Below are 23,666 nucleotides of genomic sequence, written 5' to 3' on the forward strand. Positions count from 1 at the left end.
TGAAAAATAACTTAAGGATCTTAAGTTTTGAAATTGCTCTCAGTAGGAGTAATCATATTCATAATCATCAGAAACATCATAGTCATCATCAGAAACATAACATGGACAAATATGTCTCATGTTATTTCAGATTGAGCTTAAATGAGAACAATCTTCTTGTTTGGAACATCTGCACAAGTCTGCTGGTGTTCTTCTTTTAAGTTTCAAGGTGACTGAAATTTTGAGAGGTGGCTGTTTTTTACAGACCTTCTTGCACTGGGCTAAGTGCCACTGGGGGGTGAACTGCAAGGTTTTGGCAGTGCTGATTTCCAGTAGAAAACCTAATTCAACCCTTAACCCACAGTGCACTCCAACTTTCAGCAGCCCATGGGTCCTGTACCTCATTGCATTCTCCTTGCCTCCTTTTCTTTGTGTCTCTATAGAGTGCCAAAGCTCTGGGATCCACAGCAAGGGAAGATGCTGCAGATCAGCTGCTAAGCAGCACCTTGCTGGGCTCCCAGCTGCCAGCACACACTGAGTTTTAAGTCTGCAGAAAACAGGAGACTTGGTATTTCAGAGAGGTAAGAACATGTGCCTCCTACCACAACTGGTTCTTGGTATCTGCCAAGTTTGGGACTGAGCAGACACAGGAGCTATGAATGGTTCCTAAGGATGCTGCAGCCTCTCAGCACTGCCAAGTGCTGTCCCAAATATGAATGCCTGAGCCCCTGACCCTCTGTCACACATCACTTAACATCACACTACCCAATAAATCTTACCTGGATTCAATTTGCTTCATTCATTGTTGGGTTTTGGGGTTTTCATTCTTGGTGGGGTTTTCTTTGGTTGGTTGGTTGGTTGGTTTTTTGTGGTTTTTTTGGTTTGTTTTTTGGGATATAATACTTTTATAGATTGATATTGTGTAGGAAAACATTTTTTGAAACTTTCTTATTTCATATAGATACAATTCAAAACTATTTTTATTCAGAGGAGAAAGGGACAAGGGACAGGAAGATGTACCAGATGGGTAATGCTTTTGAATAAGTGGGTTGGCAAGATGAACAAGAAAAAAATTTACCAGTAAGTACAAATCTGATTTGTCTGTTGCCTTGAAATATTCCATACTAATCTCATTATAGCAGCTTCGTAAATTACTGTCTCCTCTCAGTAGCTACTCATTGTCCCACACCTCTCATTTTGATAGATGACTTTTCCTTTAATTATAATGTAGTTGATCAATTCTTCATGACACCCAAACTGGTAAATCAGGTGCTCCCACCTAAAAAGAAAATAACATATTTAAGACCTGCATAAAAGCAGCTCACCAGTATACCTGGCAATTTGCGTGAACCATCAAAAAATACTATTCCATGCTTATCTGTTGCATGAATACAGTGAATTAATGTACAAATCAATAGAGAATTCCTTCCACAAAATAAACAGGTATTATCATCACTTAATTAGGAACAGATTATTTGTAATATTAGCCCCAAAAGTTTTAGGCTTTCTTTTCCACTGAAGTGACTGAGGTGAAAGAAAGTGGGTCTAAAATTCCACCAGTGTCTGGTTTTTTTCCAGATGAAAATAACTTCTAAAATGCATGGAATTCACTAACCTCTCCACCATCTACAATTCAGTGAAAAACAAAGTCCCTTCTGTTAAATCACATTTCAAAAGACAACGGAAGAACAAACCTTGGTGAATTTATGATAACAAGATCCCCCTGCTTGCCAGTCTCTATGGAGCCGTGCATATCTGATTTTCCCAGAGCATAAGCAGCATTAATGGTGGCAGCTGCTAGTGCTTCATTCATCGACATCTTCATGTTTACACAGGCCAGATGCATCACCATAGGCTAGCAGGCAAGTTAAGTGGAAAATGGGAGTTACAAGTAACACAAATAAAGCTGCTCATGTCTCAAACTTCTAAGCATTCTCTCCCTTCCAACAGGAGTTGTCCTGCATAGAATCATAGAATCATAGAATTGGCTGGGTTGGAAGGGATCATCAAGTCCAACCCTTGATCCACTACCGCTGCAGTTACCAGACCATGGCACTGAGTGCCACATCCAGTCTCTTTTTAAATATCTCCAGGGATGGAGAATCCACCACTTCCCTGGGCAGCCCATTCCAATGCTTGATCACCCTCTCACTAAAGAAATTTTCTAATGTCCAACCTAAACCTCCCCTGGCACAACTTGAGACCGTGCCCTCTTGTCTTGCTGAGAGTTGCCTGGGAAAAGAGACCAACCCCCCCCTGGCTACCCCCTCCTTTCAGGGAGTTGTAGAGAGTGATGAGGTCTCCTCTGAGCCTCCTCTTCTTCAGGCTGAACAGCCCCAGCTCCCTCAGCCTCTCCTCATAGGTTCTGTGCTCGAGTCCCTTCACCAGCCTGGTTGCCCTCCTTTGGACCTGCTCCAGCACCTCAATCTCCTTCCTGAACTGAGGGGCCCAGAACTGGACACAGGACTCAAGCTGTGGCCTCACCAGGGCTGAGTACAGGGGCAGAATCACTTCCTGGGACCTGCTGGCCACACTGTTCCTGATACAGGCCAGGATGCCATTGGCCTTCTTGGCCACCTGGGCACACTGCTGGCAAATCCAAAATGAGAACTCTGAAATCAGGAACATTGAGGGCCTTTTTTATAAGCCTCTCAGTGTATATGAAGAATATAAGCCCTTCTAGCTTCAAGAATTTCTGGCAAAAACTACCAATCCACATAAATACGCACAAGCAACTGTCAAAGCTGGACACAGAACTTGCTTTGCAGACGTCAAGATTGTTTTAAGTAATATCTATATCCAGGTTTTCCTGGTAAGAGATTTCATAATTTTGTGTTGTCATAAGTATGAAGAATAGCTTACCATTGAAAAGCAGTATGCATTAGGATTAAAGTCACTGCCAAGAGCAACAATAACTCCTTCTTCTAACATTTTTCTAGCTTGAGGTTGCTTCAGTCTAGTGGGAAAGAGACACTTGTCAGTACAATTCAGTTTTATTACATCATGAATTACAAGATTAGAAATCATCACCCAGTTTGGCTACATTCGTGCCTTCAGTTACGTTAATTCTTTTGGAGACAAAAGGCCAAATTCTCCTCTTGGCTCCCTACCAATTGATTTATGGACAGTGTAAATGGCAAGTGGGATCTATTGCTTTTGCAATAACAGCAAAAGCAGCAGCAGCCACCACTGAGCATCTGGCTCCAGGCGACTGAAATGCTGGTCATTATCCAGACCACAGTCACTTTAGGGAAGGATTTACAAGATGAAAACCTTCATTTCCCAAAAAAAGTAATTTTGTAGTCCTTAGAGCTTTAAAGACAAGCTACCAAATATAAGCAATGGCAAACACAATGCAATAGTCCCTTTCCAATTCAAAACGTTGAGGCTGTGAATTTAATTTGTATACACTAGCAGATTTTCTCACTTAGCAATGTTCATGCAAAAGATATCTTTAATAACTTCAGTATCTGGAATAGCCACTTCAAAATTGTTTGGCCACTGGATAAATCTGGGTAGGTGTTTGCAAGAGTGGGTGCCAGCCACAGGAAAGAGACTCTATGAAGTTTTAGCTGTAGCTGCTGTAAAGCCAACAGCACCAAACACCGTGCCTGAAAATAAACCAGTGTAACAATACAAATGAAACACTAGAACATCTGTTGCTCAAAATGTTTTGTTTTTTTTTTAGAAACACTGCAGTTAACAGAAAGTAACAATAAATGAGATCTCAATGAAGTGCTTACATCTGGTATGACAACACTCTCTCTCTAGAAGCCTCTTAGCAGATTTATGAGAATACACGACCTGCTCCTGCACACCACGCTGCTCTGTGGGTTAAGAGTGTGGTTAGCTGCAGGTCTGAGCTCTTACCTTTAGTGCTGAAGGAGCCAAGGGAGGCCAGCAAAGGATCCCATCACTTCGTAGCAACTTCATACGTATCACCCATCTTTTGACTCTCTAATACTCTTTTAACCTCGTATCTGTTATATCTCTTCTTCATTTTTAATGGGTATTAAACTGGGAAGTCTGTGCTCAGTAACAAGTGCACTGAATGATCCTCATTTCCTACAGCTTATTATTATACATATCTTATCCTGAGCTTATAGATTTTGCACCTCATGGAATCTCTCATGTGAGATGCAGCCACAGCCTTTTCCACAGGTGACTGCATCTCTCTTGTCTCCTTTACCTCCTTGTCTGTATTCTGGCAGTGCATTTTGTTGCTGCCCTGGTTTTGGCCAGGATAAAGGTGATTTTCTGTCTTGTACTTTTGCTTTTTGCTAAGTCTCCTGTAAGTAGTTGCACTTGCTGAAATTAACAGCAAGTTTCTCAGACAGTGTGTGTTTCTAGGACTGATAACACTCGATGTTTATATTTACTGCTAGAGACTGGTGTGCAGAGCCAAGGACACTGCTCAGCTCTGAGGAAAACATTTTACCCTCCAGAAGGAATAAAGAGGTCCCACCTGCATCCCTCCTTTGGGGAGGAACAGACAAGATAGATGCCAGAATTGACCAAACAGAGTATTCCATCCCATATACATCATCCTCAGTATAAATTTGAGGGATCACAAGGGCCAAGCCATAGATTTCCTACTTCCAGCTTCCGGCTGCCTGCCCTTCCTGCCTTTCCTGCTTCCCTTCCTTCTGGAAGGATCCCGTCCACTCGTCTGCCTGTGCTCCTGATCCGTGCCAGCCCATATCTGTGTGTTCCTGCCTCCAGCTCCCGACTGCTGCTGACTCCAGGAGTCCAGCCTGGACTTTCCCAGAGCTGCCCTGCAGCCTTGGTGGTGACGTGAGAGCTATTGGGGAAAAGGGGGGAGGAACGTGGTATCCATTTTCCTGTGCATTTGTATATATTTAGTAATTTTTCCTATTTATCATTACTGTTTCATTAAAGTTGTGTAGTTTAGTTTCCAACCCATAAGTCTCTCTCCCTTATTCTCTCTCCTTTCTTATCAGGGAGGAGAGAGAGAGATTAATAGAGAGCATCTGTTACTTGGTTTAATTGCTGGGCCAGTGTTAAACCGTGACAGTTGCAAACAGCCAGTGGTTCAAAAGCACTGGTGCAGGGCCCAGACAGCTAAACACCAGTAAAAAAACACAGGCACTGACAAAGACATGAACACGGGTGGCAAGGGCACAAGCCTCACTGCCTCAGAAACTAAAATTAGCTCAAGGATCTCCCCTTCCCAAGAGGGAAGGGATTACTGGGCTGTGGTCCTCATCATCTAGTCGAGTTATTTTTGGTATTAGGGGTAAGCAGGTGATCCATCTATGCTTACCTGGAACATCTGCATGTGGAAAATAGTGTTCTTAAGGAAACTGCTCAGTGCTGCCTGGATAATAGCAGATGAGATTTTAAAAATGCTACCCAGTCTTTTGGTGCTTTAGATAACCAAAAGATTCATTTATCAGCAAAATCTTCTGCAAGACAGCAAACAAATATATCGCAGATATAATTTTCCTGAAAAGAATACAATTCAGTTTTAAAAGGCTAAATGGATTAAAGAAAACCAGGTTACTTTTCTTCTTAAATAAATGTCTGATTATCACCTTAGCCTGTCATAAGGGTTAAATTAAAATGTTGACTGAACCACTCCAAATCTACTGTGAGACTTCTCAGAAACAGGGTATTACTCCATTTTCTAGGATCTCCACCAAAATCAACACACGAGTAAGCTCATTCAGCTCTTAGTGTTTGTGACTGTCTTCTCTAATCCAACCAGATCCTCAAGCCATAGATACAAGCTTATGCTTTTACATTAAAAAACCCTAAAGCCACAAACCTGGTTTTGCTGTTATAAAAGTTTTCCTCCCATCTAGTGGCCTTACCTTAGCATGTAGGCAGTTGTTGGTAAAAGGACAGCAGCACACTTAGCTCTTGCCATTGCTGTGATACCTTCATCACTAACTTCTTCCAGGTGGCTGATAGCTCGGGCTCCTAGTTCAGCCCCAAGCTGAGGAGATTTTCGAGAAAATTACTCACAGTTGTCAATAAATCCAGAAACAGCAATGTTGTTATCAAACCACTGGAGGTGACAATTCACTATTTATATAAAACTAAGTACAGGAATAAATAACAAACACTTGAAGAAACAAACAAAATGCAGAGACAAAATACTTGTGAATTTACTGCAGGAAAAGTTAATCAAAAAAAGGTCTTGAACTGACTAAAAGCACAGTTTCAGTGGTGTTTTTAACAGATGAACTTGCAAACTATAGGACAGCTATGGGTAAAACCACTACCAACTCCTGTTTGCAAAGTATCCACCAGAAAAGGGTTATAAAAACTGATAACTGGTTGCAGAACTAGTAGTGCAACTGCTGTCTTCAGTGATGAAGCACCAAAAAGTCTTTTATAATTCATTAAGTTTTTGGCTTGGTGATCGTTTTCTTCTTAAATACAGAAGAGAATAACTGGAGCAGAGCCCACTGGAAGGGAGCAATGTTTAAATGATGATGAAACACAGTCTTAAATGTCTTTCTTTACTAAGATATTTGGTAGCCTGCTCTGGACTAAGCCATCCCTCTGAGTTTGCTCACTGCACATCTGACTTGTTGCTGCTTACAGGATGTTGAAGGAAAAAAGATTTTTCAAGTTGCATAGAATCAATGTTTTTGTCATTCTTGGGTTCATGGATATCCACTTTATCCCATGTGGAAGATAAGCAAAGTCAATGTTTGATTAGTCAGAGGGTGTTAGTCCCAGAGGTCAAGGCTTCCTTTCATGTCCTCAACTCCAAAGCTACACAAAGGGATGCACTTTCTATTTTCTGATAGATGTGGATGTCTATGAATGGTCTACGTTGTAAAGTCTTAGAACAGAAAACCTGGCTTTTGAAAAGTGCAATTATTTCAAAGAATAAGCTCTCAGAAAAGCAAAGCAAAAAGAAAAATTCACAAAAAATGGCTTGAGTGCATGTTAAGAAAGAGGTACCTCAGCAGATTTCATTGGATGGAGTTCATCTCCGTGGAAGTTAATCTGTAACCCTGTATCTTTTCCAGCTTGAAGAATTCTCCTAGTAGACTCCAGATCAAAGACTCCCTTCTCACAGAACACATCTATATTGTTAACATGTATTTCACCACTTAGCTGGAGTTCTTTCAGTTTAGGGAGATGGTTATTGATAATGTCATCTGTGGCTTCAGTAGCAGTTTTCCCTCTAATGAAGAGAAAATGTTACAGATGCATAAGAATAACATCCTTGAAGTCTGGAAAACATTCAAATTGCATGGGCAATTATTTAGATCATTTAGAAAATTATACAAATTACTCGAAAAACCTTCAGATTAAAAAATTTAAAACTACTATAATTCATGTTCTCTCAAACACTAATTACTTTCCAGTCAAAGAATGTTAGATAACACTGCCAGATATTTTTTATAAGGTTACCTTACCAAGACATGAGAATTTTAAAACAAATACTTCTGCTTTCTTATTCATACATTCTGTCCTACCTACACTGTATTCTAAACCACACTGAAAATATGACAGTGATTATGCAAATATTTTAAATGGTATTCATGCAATATTTTAATGCAAGTATCAAAGCTCAAAGGGGATATGGAGCACAAATCATTATTTTAAACTGACCTCTTCCGAGTGGCACCTAGATATCTATTTCTAAATGAGAGGAATTTCTCAAGATTTGATTCACCCAAGTCAGAACCATTTATAAACCCCCTGATACACAAAGATAACCCCGGAGACATCACTAAATGCCTTTGAGAGAGCAAACAATGCCCAGATCTGCAGTTCAGTTAATATTTTCCAATTTTAAGCTCTAAAGATAAGTGACGTGCTGCAGCTAAGTGTCTGTGACATCTGTGCCCTTGTTTAAGGCACTGTGAGGCAGGCACTATACAAGTGCCACATGTGGGAGATTTGGGAGTTTTGCAGTGGCAATAAGTCCAAGAAGCCAAATTCTGCTCAGATTTATAAGCAAGGCTGTGCTATTATAAAGCAGAGCAGGACCTGCCTTACAGTCCTTCTCTTGTTCACCTCTCACTGCAACAGTCATTGGGGTTGCTCAGCCAAGACTTCTCCCTTTTCTTCTTTTACTCAGCAGCCTTCACAGAAATTTGGACTGCAAGATTAGGACCAGAGCCAAGACAAAACTGAGGGAAACATCAGTCTTGGTTTCACTTTCTGGGTGGACATAATGTCCAGGAATTGTTCTGGTGCAAGATTGTACTGATGCAAGAGACTTCTGATCAAGAAACCACTATGAAAAAGTCCTCCTAAAGAGAAAAAGTGAAACCTTAACAATAAAAAAAAAAAATTTAAAAACATTAGGATCAGGCATCCCTACAATCACGAATTTGAATAAAAAATTAAGACTGGAGGGATGACAGAACAGTTTTTTTTTTTTGCTCTCCATGTTCTGATTTTTTTAGGTTCATTTCTTAAAGAACTGAAAGTTCTATGGCTAGAAGTATTTTCTAAAAGTAATGGACAGGAACAAAGATCATTATAAACAAAGCAGCTTTGTTTTTCTCTAGATGGCTCAGACTCAAGTAGCCACTGTCTGGCAAATGCTTTAGTAAGTATTGCCTAGTACCAATGCACTGTCCCTCAAAATAACCATACTTTTAAGGTCCTCTGGAGCTCATCTGATCCAATCCCTCATGCAGAGCAGGATCAATTTGAATAATGTGTCAATGGTGCCTTTTAGAAGCAGAAAATCAGACTGAATTACCACATAGCTAGAAATACAAAAAGAAACACAGGGCAGGTTCTCAGCCTCTGTCCAAAACTAATTTCCATGTGGGAAAAAAAGAGTAACCAGTGGTGGGCTCCTCTTAACTCCACATATTGAACCTTTACAAGACACACCACTCATTGCAAGACTTGGCAATACAGAAGAGTTGACACTTTTGTTGATTAAAGGAACTTTCAGGTGATGCTTCTGCTGTAAGAAGCCAGACTTGAAACAGTAAATTAAGCCAAGTCTAAGAAGCAAGTAAATGGTTTGGTGAGAACTTAACAAAGCTCCTTGGCAGTGGCACCGTGGGGGTCTAAGCACAACTTCCCTCTCATTTCACATTAAATAGAATGATAAAATAATAATTTAAAAATTGATATAATAAATAAAAACAAAGAGAATAAATTGATTTGATGTTAGCAGATTGGCAGTGACAAATTTACATGACTACAGTCATAACAAAACCAGCAGAAGTTTTACAGACTTTTAATGGCCATCTAGTCAAGAGTTGCCATTAATACTTACAACAAAAATTTTCCCAAGGCTTTTTAGGGAATCAGTGAAGTAAGAGCTATGAAATAGGTATATTTTGGGGTAAAACCTCCATTTTTTTTTACCACTAAGTCCTCCAAATTTTAGTAGAACTTCTTGAAAGGACTATTTTGTGTTTTCACCAGATTTTAGTTACTTTGTGTTTAATCATCTTCCAGTTACTGAAGATGATACAGGATTCCTTTTAAATAGTTACATTAACCAAAGATAACTTTCTGTCCTGACCCAAATACACCAAAATGAGATTGCAAATAGATTTTTTAGGTCATGTTTTTTTGAATGTCAGAAGTAGATTTTCTAGAGTATACACTTTTTTTTTTTTTTTCTTAAATTAACATCTCTTAAATATTGCCACAGTATCCTTGTGATGCTAGGTCTGCTCTATCTTTCATGCCTTGTTTTCAGGCAGCCTATCAACTAGTCTGTCAAAATACATGTTATATATACACCTACCTAGCTAAATCTCCTCATTAGTTCTTCCACACAATGAAATCTGGTAACTTTAAGATGTTATTTTCATCACAGGGAAAAAAATGCCAAAGTGAGAAAGGCTCGTTATGGTATGTTGAGTTCAGCCATCAGAAGAATTGTGATAAATACAATTTACTTTAACCTTCTACTGACCTCATACCTGTAAGATGTATGCAATTCTTCATCGCATGGAAGCATAGTTAAGCTTTGGTTACTGAGGCATATGAGGATTAAGCCCAGTATTTTTTTCTGTTAACTGATCAAAATAAAATTCATGGCAGAGACAAAGCTTGAAGAGTAACAGCAAACCAAATCACAAGAACTTTCTGTACAGGAAACCCTATAATAGGAATTATGTTCAGTGTGAGCATCAGCTGGAGGCAGAGATTCTGTGCAAAGTTTATGTTGGCTTTTAGTAGCAATTAAATAATACTTCCCCATCCTCCTTCAAGTTAAAATTTTGTACAGCCTCCTGTATATACTGTGCTAGTGCTTCAATAATGTTATATTCTAGGAAGGCAGAGGAAGCCTTTCTGAAAACAGCAGTCGATTTTCAATGCAAAGCAGTAATACTTAACAACTGCAAAAAAAAAAAATGAAGTCACCTTACTTTGGCACAGCATGAGCTCCACAGTAAGTTGATGAAATGCCAATATCCATGGTCTGCTTGGCCCGTTCGATCACCCTGAGCATTTTAAGCTCTGTTTCTAAGGTTAAGCCATATCCACTCTTGCACTCAACCAAGGTGGATCCTGCTCTGCACATGCATTCCAGTCGGTGCTTGAAGGTACTGAACAACTCTTCTTCTGTGGCCTTCTGCGTGTGCTCCACAGTAAAATGTATTCCCCCCCCAGCCTGGTGGATCTCCATATAGGATGCACCTGCCAGCTTGAAGGGAAAAGAGAAAAAAAAACAACCAACCCCCCATACAATTAGCTATAAAACATGCATTTTATTCACAAGGGATTCTGAAAGGTGCCTTGAGATGACTTTGCAGTGAGAGAGAAAAGAAGTGGGGAAAAAAATCTCCTTTGATTCCTCATCCCTCCCCCTCCTTTTTTTTCTCCCCTCCACTTTGGTGAAGAAATTATCTAAGAAGTGACATTAACAGACTTACTCTGAAGATTTGCTTCTCCCTCAGCCCAAGTGAAAAGCCTATCTCTAACTCAAAAATTTATTTCAATAGAAAAAGAGACGGGCAAAGCAATCAATATTTAGATGGTAATAAAAGGCTGCACTCCTGTATTGCTTCAGCAAATGGAAAAAAAAAATAACAAGGCTGGCTGCAAAGGATGCAGTTATACTCCTCTCTCAGCCTACCAGTATTCAAAAATCACCCCTCCTTCCACAGTTAGATTACCTGACAGAAATTATATATTTTTCTACTAAATGAGAAACGGGAGTCACTAAAAAGTAGAAATAGTTATGCATTTAAAAAAAAAAAAAGAAAAAAAAAAAAAAAAAGAAAAAAAAAGAAAGAGGAAGAAAAAATCAGCTGAATTCAGCTGTGTAATTTTATGTCATTACCTTCATTGCAAACTCATGAACCCTATCACCAGCCCACACTGGATGTGTATGTGCATCTACCAGGCCTAAAGAAAAAAAAGCAAATGGACACTCAAGTTATTCCACTGTGTAAAGGAAAAACTTCTGAACATGCAAACAATTGAAATGCACAGCAGAAGCTCCCCTGTACAGCCTCTATTGTGTAGAGAAAAAAAAAAAAAATCCAACAGCCAAAATCTAGGATTTCCTTCAAAAGCTATTAATTTTCTTTCAGTTTTAGGTAGGACACCCTATGCGAAGTATCTCTAGGTGAGTGCATCCATTGCTGAGGTTTTTTTGTTGTTTTGATGACATTTTCAAACTGTGAAAAAAAAAATTATGAATGACTAACTTTGACAGACTTCATTAGACTAAGTCTAAAAAGAGTTGTTTAAAAAAACCAATCTAACAGCACAACTTGCAAAGTTTAATACACAATAGATTTGCGTATTATGTAGATTATTGCGTATTATTGCAGATTTGTTGCTTTATCAAATAAAGTTTCATGGTATGTGACTTAAAATACTGTGCTGTCCTGTTGGCTCCAGCTGCAGGCAAGACAGAGAGACTGAGCCCCATGGCTAAAGGGCTGACAGGCCACGGGTAGAGAGAAGAGATGTGAAGCTGAGAAGGCCCTCAGCATGGCAGCTGTGTTACTGCTGTGATCCCCCCCAGAGGAACAGAAGAAAATGAAACAAAAGGAGGCAGAGCTCTACCACAAATCCAAAAGACAAAGCCATCCCAAATGCTGGCATTTTCTCCTCGTAGCAGTCCTTATGAAGAAGCCATGGTACTCTGCCACCCAACATCAGATATTACGAAACCAGTACTGAATGCATAGGAAAAAGGATGGAGGAGTGTTTACTACACATTTACTTTGTCTCCAAGTACTGGCCACCATTCAACACAGTATCATTATGAAAAAATAAACCTACCCGGTATAACACACTTGCCAGAGCAGTCAATTACTCTTTCAAATGTTGCTCCTGAAAACTGAACGCGAATGACATCTGCCTGGCCCACGGCTTTGATACAACCATCCCTGCAAACAGCACACAAAGAACAAAGGGAGATGAACCTGCTGCAAAATCACTCATTGACAGAGCTCCTGGATCAACAAGTCTCTGAAAGCAGAGGCAGGGACCTTCAGGACTGAAGATGCACACAGGAAGTGCTTTGCTAATCTTACAGATGCACCAAAAAAACGTGGGATAATGCTATGCATTTTCAGTTGTTTTCCACTTAAGTTATCTTGCCCTCTCCTTAGATCCCTCAGGATGATGCTCTGGAACTCTTTTGTTCTAATTTATGCTAGAAAACGTTAATTTTTCTCTTGTGAATCAACAAATACATAGCATTCCTCCAGCAAATATCTGCAAGGCACTTTCCTCCTTATGGAAATCAAACTGTCACCAGCAGCCTCCACTGCTATTCACTCTATGAATCATAGAATCACAGTATGGTTTGGGCTGGAAAGGACTTCAGAGCTCATCATGCCATGGTTTTAAACTGGAAGAAGGAAGATTTAGATTAGATGTTAGGAAAAAATTCTTCAGTGTGAGGGTGGCGAGACACTGGCACAGGTTGCCCAGGGAAGTTGTGGATGCCCCTTCCCTGGAAGTGTTCAAGGCCAGGTTGGACGGGGCTTGGAGCAACCTGAACCAGTGGGATGTGTCCCTGCCTATGCCGGGACGATCTTTAAGGTCCTTTCCAACCCAAATCACTCTACGAAATAAAACCACCAAGGCAGGTTCCGCCTGGCAGAGGCAAGCCCCGGGCAGAGGCTGTCAGGAGATGCGGGACCGCCGCCACCCCCTCCCAGCGCATCTCCCGCCCCAGCCCCGCACTCACAGCCCCACCACCAGGCTGGCGTTCCGCAGCAGGGCCAGGCTGGCGGACCCTTCCCGCCTCAGGTACTCCTCGCCCCGGCTGCAAACCAGCACCAGCTGTTGGGCGTTCTCCAAGAGGAGCCGGTACCGACCCACCATGGCTGCGAGCAGGGCGGCAAATGGCGGGGGGAGGGCAGGGGGGCGGAACAGGGTGGAGGGGGCAGCAACCGCTGCGCTCAAAGTCCCCCGGGGCGGTGCGGGAGGGGGAGGCTTTGCCCCGCCTCGGAACCGGCCTGGTCGTGTCCCTGCCCATGTCCCTGCCCGGGTTCGTCTTTGCTGATCATCCTCCCAAGAGAGAGTCCAAGACACGGAGTGCGGGGCAGACAGGGTGAGTCCTCCGGGGCACGGGTGAGGCAGTGGGGTGGCCACGTTCGGCACTTGACAGAAATTTGAGCTGAAGTAACTACAAGGCTTTGAGAGTGGGTCTGGCAGCAGCTTGCTGCTTCAAGGGAGGGATGTTGTTCTCCCTGCAGTCCAGGGCACTGTGACAACACCCATGCAACGTGCTGGTTTATGAAAATCTCCAAAGCATCGGTTTTGGCAGCTGGGGATTCCCAGAGCCCTTTGCCCACCCTGCACCACCATCTGGAGATTTTCCTTTGCCAAGAAAATGGAAGCTTATGAATGGGAAGCATTTGTCTGCCAACATACCCCTTCCTCAGTGTCCATGACCTCCTCAGCATCCACCACCTTGCCAGGATCCATTACCTTGCCACCATTCATCACCTCACCAAGATCTATCACCTTCCCAGCCTTCATCACCTGGCCAGGATCCATCACCTCGCCAGCATCCCAGCCACTGAAGTACCACAGCACTCTCACCACAGTGGATTTTCAGGGAGACATTAATTTATCCAGGCAGATATTAACTTGTCCAATTCCACCATTGAAAGGCTGGTGTGATTCTGCTGCCCCCTGCAGAATTTGGGATGGGAGGATTGGGGAGCAAATACTTGCAGCATGGATTTTTTTATCTTCTCATAGTGAGTACAGGGCTCTAGTAATTCCTAGGTGGCAAATGGAGTATTTCTAAATAGGTAGTCCCTCAGAAACCTTTCCAGTGGCATTTGATTTTCTTCAGACACCCTTTTTTCTTTAGAAAGAGAATTGATTTTAAATGGTTTTAAATGGAACACCTATGTTCATAAGCGTATGCCTGTACAACAGAAACCAGGTGGGTGTGTTGGCTCATTGAATGAGCTTTTCTGGTGAAGTGTTGTCTGCTAAGGAGGCAAGGTACACAGCTAAAACACAGTAATTTGCATTTAATAACAACACTGATGGTGAGTAAAACTCTGATGGCACTGAGTGTTATTTTGTGATACTGTTCCACTGGCCCAGTACTGCACCATAACATAATCTTCATCTTCCTCCTAAATGGTCTCTCTTGCTTGGCAGGCAGATTGACAGAAGAGGTAGTACATGGTGTTTTATTGCTTCCAGGGGTTCCTGCTGCTGACTTTGGCCTCTCCCAACAGTATCACATTGTGTTTAGAAGTGGAAATTAGAGAGGAACCTTGAAACAGAGTCAAAGCAAGGGCAGAAGGACACTGCAGTGGTGGGGTGAGAGCTGGTGTATCAGGAATGAAACGCAGCAGGCTGTGGTGGAGCCTGGCACTTGCAGTATGAGTCGTGCTAATAAAAGCACCGAGAAGATGATTTAGCTGAAGCAGAAGGCAGCACCCCCCCTGTGAGCACACAGCTCAACTCCCTGTGTACAGGGATGGCAGGTGAATAAAGAGGGCTAGAATGAGCAGTGTCACTGTAGGGCTGTCTTCCTCCTATCATCTTCCTCATATTCACAAATATTTTAGAGTGTATGTCCAACGAGCTGCTCTTTCTGCTTTTGAGAAAATACCAATGAGCATTAAGTTCCCACCTGTATTTGCACATCTCCACGTTTAATCACATGCCTGGCCAGATGCTTCTGTAAGTGTGGGCTGGAAGTCAAACAAACTGGCCTGAAGGCATCTTACATTTATGTCTCTCACAGCTATGTATTTTTTGATTTTTGTCTCTATCAGCAATTCCAGAGAGAATTTTGAAAAGCAAAGGTTTCATCTGCAGTTCTATTTCTAGTTATCCAGTTTCAGATTCCATCCATGGATAGCATTAGTTTTTGATAAAAAGGGGGACAGGGGGCAGAAGGAAAGACAAATTATGTGTAAACTTTAGTAGCTGTGACAAGTCTGTTCTTACACTCCACATGGATAAAATTTAGTACAGTGCACTAGGCTTTTCCAAAACCAAGGGCAGCTCCTGATTTAAATAGATTTTATGCTTAGTAAAAATAGGGATGTATTTAATTCTCAGACTTACCTTCCCCATGCAGAAAACTTAGATCTATGTTTGTGTTTTTGTATATGCCCTTGTGCTCTTCAGGTGAATATTTTTCTCTGCAATAGATCAGTATATGAAGAAAAAAGTCAATCCACTGCAAAATCAGTGGTTTCTGATATGCTGTGCCTGATATATTTTTTAAAGTACTGCCCAGAAAAGTTAATGCAGGAACAATTTCACAGTTGCATCCTCCGGAAATTCTTGAATTTGATACAAACAGTACAGATTCTAACAGCTGGGCTATATTTTAAAAATGTTAATGTCAGAATTAATTGGATATAAACAGAAGACTGCAGGGTGCCAGAGGAACCCTGCCCAAAGTCTTTAAACTTGGATAATAGTTTATTTTTCTGCAAAATTTTATAGGAGGTGATAACCAACCAAAAGAAAACTCCTTTCACAGTTCTCTGCATAGCTGGTGGGTCTTTGCCTGCTGAAAAGGTGTGATCCTAAAACAATTTGAAGGATAACATGCTATGCCTTACATTATTATCACAGAGTAGCTTAGGTTCCCTGAGTTTTGGTTGGAAAATAACTAATTTCTCCAAAAAAAATTAAGTGCAGTTACTGAAAGAACAGAGAAGGAAAAGAATTAGTAAAAGCAGAGATAAGTAAAGCCGTCAATTGACTATCAGGTTACTGATTTAAGAGATTTCCTCTCCTCTTGCTGGAGCTTTGTGTGACTGCACAATACAGATTTTCCTCTAGGAGCATGTTTTTAAATATACTGTCAGGATTACTTTAGATTGTTTATTTTTGTAAATTACATGTAACTAAATAAAGAAGGCCCAAGGTTGGATATGACTCTTAATCCAAATTTTTGCTACATTTTCCTTTAATTGTTATGTTAGCTTTTTCTTCTGCTAAGTAGTCCTTCCCAATAATATACATAGCATGATGAAATATCCTGAAAGGAGACATTGTTCACATCTTAAGAATTAATTGCTAGTGGAATTTACTGCATGTTATTTCCCTGTTAACAAAAGCAGAAGAGGTTGCTGGAGCCTTGTGATCAAACAAAGAAATTGTATCAAATGGAAAGAACTGACTTTCAGATATGGTATTTCAGAATGGCAGAATTGTTACATACTCTTGGCTCCCTCATATCAGATTGAGTTTTATGTCTGATTTACAATTTTTTTTTGCACAGCTTTGCCAAAGTAAAAATGAAGTAATCCTGCATTTTCTTTCTCCTATTCAGAAAAACTTCTTTCAAATAATGGAAATGCAACATTTACTCAGATGAGCTTTCTGAATCCTTGCTCTGTTCCCAGGTTCTCTCTTAATAACTTCTTTGGCAAAATCCCTCAGCCCCTGGTGATGGAGGTGCATCTCAGGGAACACTACACTTTGCCCCAAGGGATCTAATTCCATTCTATGCCAGAACGTTTCTCAGCATATCCTCTCCAACCTTCCTATCCTGTTCAAACAAACTGCAGCAAATGGAAAAGGAGAGCTTGTGGGGCACCTGTGTCCTGTCAGGAGTGGGAACATTCAGCCTACAATCATTTTGGCACCCAGCCTAATGGCCATTCTTTGCAGCCAGCAACACGTGCGAGACAGAATTAAGTTGGTGGCATTTTGTCTCTTAGCAGCAGTAAGGAGTGAGGGTCTTCTCAGCCAGGTCGTATGCTCTTCTGTGGCTGCTCCTAGGAATGGGAAGGTTTCCAAGTCAGAAGTAAACAGCAAACAACCTGTACTCAAATGAGTAACAAAAATTATGCAAAACTGCTTGTGTTGCATGTCTCAAGTCTTGAATATATACTTTTAGGCTTTTTTTTTTTTACTACCTAACTTAACTGTATTTAGTACATAGTTTTCCAGGGTATAACCTTTTCCTGATGGAACATCTGATTTCTTTTATCCTACAAAGAATTTCAACAACCTAAACTCATGAATGCTTTTTATTTCTAGTTACTTTATATACATTGTATTTCAAAAGTTAAATTATGAGCCCTTGAATACATATATAAGTGAACAGTTGCAATTCTTCTGCCTTTTAGACTTGCTCCAGAAGAAAGGAATAAAATCTAGCTTACTCCATACCAACTGAGGACCAGCTCCAGTTACATTGACCTACTCAGAGTGCCTTTTACCTTTGTCTGCATTGCAACTTTTTTCACACCATTTAGGACCAAAATCTGAATTAAGCACCTGTTTAAGTCTGTGTCTAACTTTACCTGCATGGGGTCTACCATTGAAATGAGTGGGACATTTTTACGGTAGCAAAGATAAAACAAATGCATCCATCTTTGCAGTGTGTGGGCACAAGAATTAAGATTAGTTACAAAGTTGGAACCAAGGGATAGTTTCTGTGGGGCCCTGTACTGGTAAACAGCCAGCACTAGCTGAGTTCTTGTGGAATTGCACTTATGACTGACTCATCTCCAAAATTTCCACTTTAAATAGCTCAAAAGAGTGATGGTTTTCTGTAAGCAACAACTAATAGCATTTAACCCAAAAGCTAAATGCATTTGTAAATATGCTGAGGCTTACAGCTGTTCTTCATGTCAATATCTTATTTCAGAAGCCTTTGGTGGTGATGCAGACAGGGCTGGCACTGAGCTCTCTGTGGTGTGTCCAGGACACCAGCGGCAAACCCTGTAGAGAGAACCATAGGTCCTCAGGTGTCGCTGACAATGAACTGGGAGCTTAAGCCCAGGTGTGCCCACTAATTAGGGCCTGCCCCAGCCTGAAATGGGCGGGGCTGAAGGGCAAGATAAAAGGCATGCTCCCAGAAGCAGGATCAGTCAGAAGAACAGAAGAGATGAAGACGCCTGAGGAGAGGGACGGCAAGAGAGCTCCAGAGAAGAGCCGTGTCCCCCAGAGAAAGGCTCGCCGCAACAAAACCCACTCTCTGCTGGGAGCTCATTCCCAGTGTCTCAGGAAGGTGTTCAAACCCACTATGGAAAGCTGGCCAGAATGTGGTTTTATTCCCTTGTTGGGTTGCCACCACACAGCTCCTCCTCAGGCCAACCAAGTAAGCTAATGACAAAACCTCTGGCATGCTGAAGGGTTTTGGAAAATCTTTTTTCCGTATCATCTCAAGCTTCTGTGCAACATGCCTGTGCAGAACCTGACAGAAGGGGCTGGAGTCTGCAAAGAGTAGGAAGAGTCCCTTCTGCTCCTTTTTCCATGACCAGGCCAGGACCACAGCAGAGCGCCAAAGGAATTTTAAGCTTTTTCCTGCTGCTCATTCCACAGCCCTTATTATTATCGTTACAGCGGGAAAAGGCTGTTCCTGCAGCTCCCCCAATCTGCTCAGTGATGCAGCTTAGAGTGATGGCAGAAGAAGGTAGCACACACATGATGAAGCATTCTTCACCTTCTATTATATGCAGTGTTCAGTGTGACTGACAGCCAAGTACTGCCACCAATGCTAAACTGAGCTGGTACATGAATGAACCATCCATTCTCTTTCAGAGGACGCAACTTTGAAGATTTAATTTGTTCCAGGAATCATTTAAATTCAGATATTTCCCTTGACATTAAAGGCATTTGTTGTCACTGGTAATACTTAAAAGTTGGAGAAGGGCTACTTGTTTCTTTCTAGGCATTCACTTTTCATCCGAATATTTTCAGTTTAGAATTGAAATAACCACCTATTCCCTCAGCATTAGTTTTTTGGATGTCAATAAAAGATAAGAGACCTTTTCAAGAGTTAACTTCCCCCATATTAAAAGAGAATGGAAAAAAGTAAACAAATTATTACAAAACTATGGAAAAACAAACAAAAAAAAAGTTTATTTCCAGATATACAAAACACCTATTCTCTCATTTCTCCATCTTCTTCCTCTTCTTCCACCCCTCTGATGTACAAAACATTATTGCACCTGTCAATAGAAACAAAGAGTTCCTTTACTGTAAATGTTTGTATTTCTCATCCCTTTTATCCACTGTTTTAAGCATTTTCCTACTTGAGTGTAGTCTGGCAATAGCCAAATTCCACACAAGAAATTACTGCCATTGACCTTGGACAGCTTTCCATAAAGTTCACAACATCTACAAAAAGCTTAAGTTTATAAAGCTGTAACTGTTTGACAAGGCTGTCCAAGAAATTTTTAATCTTGGGTTAAAAGTTATGGTCAAGTTTAATTTCCAAACACGCAAAATGTTTTCAGTAGTGAAACACTGATATACTGAGTTTATAGTATCTACCTATATATATAGTAATATATCCAAATATCAATAAAATATCTACTGAGATTATAATATAATGCTGAGAGATTAATACATATACAATAACCTGAAAAACTTAAGGTAATCAGTTACTTGAAAAAGAGATTTCAAGTACTGCTTTTAAAATACTGTGAAATTCATTTTTTCACCCTTCTGAAGGTACCTCATAACCCTCACAAAACGGTTACATTAGCACTTAGCATCCTAAGTCAAGAAATACACCACGGGGCAATACAAATTTAATTTAAGCAGTAAGACGATTTCAAGAAACCCTGCCCCCTCCATAAATACCCTCATTACCTTATCAAGACTTCACCGAGATGTCCAGACAGCGCACCGTCTATGTACTCCTCTGTGTTTGCAAGCTTGAGGAGAAAACCAGCAACACTCAACGGTTATGACAGAAGCAGCTTTGCCAAGCAGAGGGCGGTTTTGCCCCTCAGGCCACCCCCCGACAGCATCCGGGAGAAGCCGAACTACTCCGCGCCCTCCATGCCCCTGAGGCACAGCCGATGTTTGGGCGGCCTTCTTCTTTTACCCAGCCCGCCCGGCTCCCGCCCCTCCGCCGCCCACCCCGACACTCACCTGCATGTTCATGTAGCCGTCGACGGAGACGAGGTAGCCCTTGTACTCCATCCCCCATTTCAGCTTCACCATCACCGGCTTCCCTGTCAGACCGTTCAGGAAGGGCTTGGGGTTGAGGGGGAGGCTCTGAGGGGGAGAGCAGACGGTCAGCGTCCCCCCCCCCACACCCCTCACACCCCGGGACCGTTAACGGCCGCGGGAACCGTTAACGGCCGCCGCGCCCGCTGCCCGCGCGCCGCGTCCCTCCCCGCCTCCCCCCGTTCCCGCCCGCGGCGCGAGCACCGCCCTCACCATGGCGACGCGGCACGCGGCGGCGGCCGGAGGAACACAGACCCACGCGGGAACCACTCGTGCGCGCCGCGGGCCGCGAGAGAAAGGGGAAGGCAGCGCCCGCTCTCGCTTCTACTTCCGGGGGCGCCGCGCTCACCCCTGACCCCTTACCCCCGCCGCGCCGCCATGGCAACAGGGCCGGGGCGGCCACTCCCACGCGCCGGGAGCAAAACGGGGCTGCCCATTGGCTGGGCCGCGAGCCGGGTGTCTCTCATTGGCTGAACCGACGGCTCTCCTCTCCCAGCCAATCGTTGGCTGGGGGCGGGGCTGGCGCGCGGCAGGCGCGCGGCCGGCGGTTGCCCGGGGCCGTCATGGCGGGGCGGGAGGCGGTGTCCCCAGCGCCTTCAGCGCTTCGGTCTCCTCTGTCCCTCCCGGGTTGCGGCTTCTTCGCCGCTACGCTGCCTCGCAGGTCCTGAGGGGCCGGTTCTGCCTCCTCGGGCCGGCGGCAACTGTGTTTTGTGTTGGAAGGCGGAGGGCCGGAGCAGCAGGTGCCCTCTCGGCCGAGGTGGACGCACGGCGTCAGAGCAGCCGGGTGTGTGCGCATCCCAGCAGGTTATGGATTGCTCTGCACCTCGAAATTTACCAGCCGTGAGGGCCGCGGTCACCTCAGCAGCGGTTAGAGTGTCCGTCTCCGTCTCCGTCTCTCCCTGTACAGGTCGGTCTCCACGAGGCGGCAGTGCTTGTAAGGCGGCTGACAAACTGCTGATGTTACCTGCGAGCCTTCCAGGCGACATCGTGTTTGTTTGGCGACCAGTATGTTCTTTACTCCACACGCATGGATAGAGAACCTCAGAGTTTATAAGAGGTGTAAGCGATGTCCTTGCCAACGTGAAAGTGCTCTGCGTGGTCTCATTTGACTCCCAGGCAAAGCACTTGCCAGAGCTTTTCTTGGCTGCAGAGAGCACCAGCCTCTTCACACTCAAGAAGCTCTAGTCCTGCTGCAGCTGTAATTTGTGACTCTTAACCTTTGACAGGCACATATGTTGAACCAACATTTTTATCAGTTGCCAACATGTCACATCTACACTGTCTTTTGCTTCTCAATGTCTGAAGTCACCAGATGCTGCAGTGTGTGGTTACGTTCCTGCATACAGCTTATTCCCTCCCTCTAATGTACTGGAGGCTGAATGTGGAAAACACACAATCAGGAGCTAACCTTTCTGTTTTCAACAGAACTTTCATATTTTTTCTCCACTTTACCTTCCAAAGGTCAGTCTAATGCTGTAGAAAACCCATCATCACCTGCTTAAATCTTGAGTGTTTAATGTTGTTAATTCAACAACTGATCTTTTAATGATGGTGATTGTTCTTGCCCACAGTGGCTGCATTACTTTTGTGGATGGGTAGGGGTGAATAAGAATAGAATTCCTTTAAACTGGCATGTATCAAAAGTGCATTCTGATACTGGTTTCCACATTCATTAGAAATGAGTGTGATTTTCTTTAGGGAGTATTGGATGTGCAACAGAGAGGAGGTCAAAGTTATGTAAATAGTCTAGGCAGCAAGACACACTGTGGGCCAGCTGAAAGTTAACTAAGTTTTAAGATTTCTGCAAAGAAGTCTGCGTTGGGACTATATAAAGTAATGGGTAATGGTATATAGCAAAATTTTTCATGCCACTTGGAGTAAAGAATAGCTGATTTCAAGTGATAATGTGAAATGTGGCAGAATGCATTGAGCTTAAAATGAGCATTTTAGGTAAAATAATACTGTGGGAGTAATTTCTGCACTTTTCTGACAGTTGCCCAGGATAAATATATATGCCTGTGAATGGCAATATAACAGGTTTGGTATGTTATCTATAAACAGTACTTCTTATTTTTACATATTGGACTAATTTTGATCACAACGTCTCTACTTATGTTGGGAGAGCTTTTTTTTTTACCAAGGAATTTTTACAAGAGATGTATTTCACCAAGAAATACAGGAGCAATTACATTCAGCTTTTAATACACTGTTCATCTGACATGAGTAAATACTCCAGCCCTGTTGTTAAAAAGTTGTCCAAAACCAGAATAAATTCTCAGGGTCATAGATAATAGGGTGGAAGACAGAAAGCAGGGGTGCTTGACTTCTAGTTCCATAATCTGTGCATGAATCCACTTGTCAGTAACCTCATCAGCTGTAAATTGGGTGTGTAGCAGTTTTGTGTAGTGTTAGGGCAGGAAGGAGTACTAAAACCACAGAAAGTGTGACTTCATCTGCTGTAGTTGGCTGGCTAACTTAGTTGATCAGGAAACAAAATAGCTTTTGGGTTTTTTTTTCCCCCTGTGAGGAATTTAATTTGTTGACTGAATAGTTCTGACTGAGTTTGCTTACTCAAGTCTTCTGCTGACCTTCAGCATAGGGGTGAAGTTCACCTTTTGTCCTCTTTGTATTTCCCTGTGTAACAGGGGAAGTGATCATTTGCATTCTTTTCTGCCTTTGAGTTAAGGTATGTAGGCTGCTGCTCAACAGGAAATGAACAGGAGTGAGTTTTTGTGACAGATTAATCGAAACCTTAGCTCTTGGGTGGGTGGCTAGGATTTTCTCTGAAAGCTCAGGGGTGGGAATTTAGCATGCCTGCCTACACTCTGTTCCTAAGAAAGCACATTAAGCAGCTGTACATCTGATGGCAGCAGCATTTCTGGTGGAGGGACTCCTTAGATGGCCTTATCTGTGTTCGTGTGAATTCTCACTGACATCTTAACACACTCAGTCACCCTAATGCCAGGCAAAGAGCTACCCTGGTGCTCACATTGCTGAGAGAAAGCTGAGCTGCCCCAAAATATTTCCTGATTGAGCTGAATTTGCTGAGAGAGGAACTCCCTGCAGCAACCCCCTTCTGCCTGGCATAAACACATTTCTTAAGAAAACTTGAAGAGCTGCCCCGTGTTCCAGCTTTTGGAACAGCCCTAAATGAAGAGTAGAGAGCTGAGTTAACAGCAAGGAAGCTCCACCAGGAGACAGCATCTTCAAGGGACAGGTTTATCTTCACAGTGACCATGCTTTGCCACCTCTGTCCCTGCGTCGCGTTTGTGACCCCCCCTCCCCCCAAATTATCTTTTTTTGTGGCGCGCCTCCCCGCCCGCGAAAGATGTTTAATTTTG

General features: G+C 42.6%; 2 protein-coding genes and 1 long non-coding RNA gene across 3 annotated transcripts; 1 reads left to right on the forward strand and 2 right to left on the reverse strand.

Annotated features, from left to right (window-relative positions):
• Positions 1 to 941: 941 nt before the first annotated feature.
• On the reverse strand, positions 942 to 13,314 carry AMDHD1 (amidohydrolase domain containing 1). The gene is made up of 9 exons (XM_071764599.1): positions 13,106 to 13,314; positions 12,190 to 12,296; positions 11,237 to 11,301; positions 10,320 to 10,597; positions 6,919 to 7,144; positions 5,814 to 5,938; positions 2,842 to 2,935; positions 1,674 to 1,834; positions 942 to 1,258 (listed from the first exon to the last, which is right to left on the reverse strand). Exons 1-9 carry the CDS (start codon positions 13,240 to 13,242, stop codon positions 1,144 to 1,146), a joined length of 1,308 nt encoding a protein of 435 aa, XP_071620700.1. The 5' UTR covers positions 13,243 to 13,314; the 3' UTR covers positions 942 to 1,143.
• Positions 13,315 to 19,200: 5,886 nt separating this feature from the next.
• On the reverse strand, positions 19,201 to 20,692 carry SNRPF (small nuclear ribonucleoprotein polypeptide F). The gene is made up of 4 exons (XM_071744334.1): positions 20,539 to 20,692; positions 20,248 to 20,373; positions 19,963 to 20,027; positions 19,201 to 19,316 (listed from the first exon to the last, which is right to left on the reverse strand). Exons 1-4 carry the CDS (start codon positions 20,539 to 20,541, stop codon positions 19,250 to 19,252), a joined length of 261 nt encoding a protein of 86 aa, XP_071600435.1. The 5' UTR covers positions 20,542 to 20,692; the 3' UTR covers positions 19,201 to 19,249.
• A 164-nt stretch (positions 20,693 to 20,856) lies between these two features.
• On the forward strand, positions 20,857 to 21,379 carry LOC139805790 (uncharacterized). Its single transcript, XR_011729994.1, has 2 exons — positions 20,857 to 21,129; positions 21,233 to 21,379. It is a non-coding gene; the product is annotated as an uncharacterized lncRNA (long non-coding RNA).
• Positions 21,380 to 23,666: the final 2,287 nt, after the last annotated feature.

The sequence above is a fragment of the Heliangelus exortis genome, chromosome 1, assembly GCF_036169615.1.
Source record: "Heliangelus exortis chromosome 1, bHelExo1.hap1, whole genome shotgun sequence".
NCBI classification, from domain to species: domain Eukaryota; kingdom Metazoa; phylum Chordata; class Aves; order Apodiformes; family Trochilidae; genus Heliangelus; species Heliangelus exortis.

Bases quoted from the DNA above. Each gene is read 5' to 3' on its own strand.
- AMDHD1 (XM_071764599.1), bottom strand. From the start codon at position 13,242: ATGGTGGGTCGGTACCGGCTCCTCTTGGAGAACGCCCAACAGCTGGTG. The intron at 12,297-13,105 runs GTGAGTGCGGGG...TGCTGTTTGCAG, and splicing joins GCCAGCCTGGTGGTGGGGCT to GGATGGTTGTATCAAAGCCG. The intron at 7,145-10,319 runs GTAAGGTGACTT...TCTCTTCATTAG, and splicing joins GGAGCTCATGCTGTGCCAAA to AGGGAAAACTGCTACTGAAG.
- SNRPF (XM_071744334.1), bottom strand. The intron at 20,028-20,247 runs GTGAGTGTCGGG...TTTCTCCTCAAG, and splicing joins ACGGCTACATGAACATGCAG to CTTGCAAACACAGAGGAGTA. The intron at 19,317-19,962 runs GTAATGAGGGTA...TTCTATTGACAG, and splicing joins CTCGGTGAAGTCTTGATAAG to GTGCAATAATGTTTTGTACA.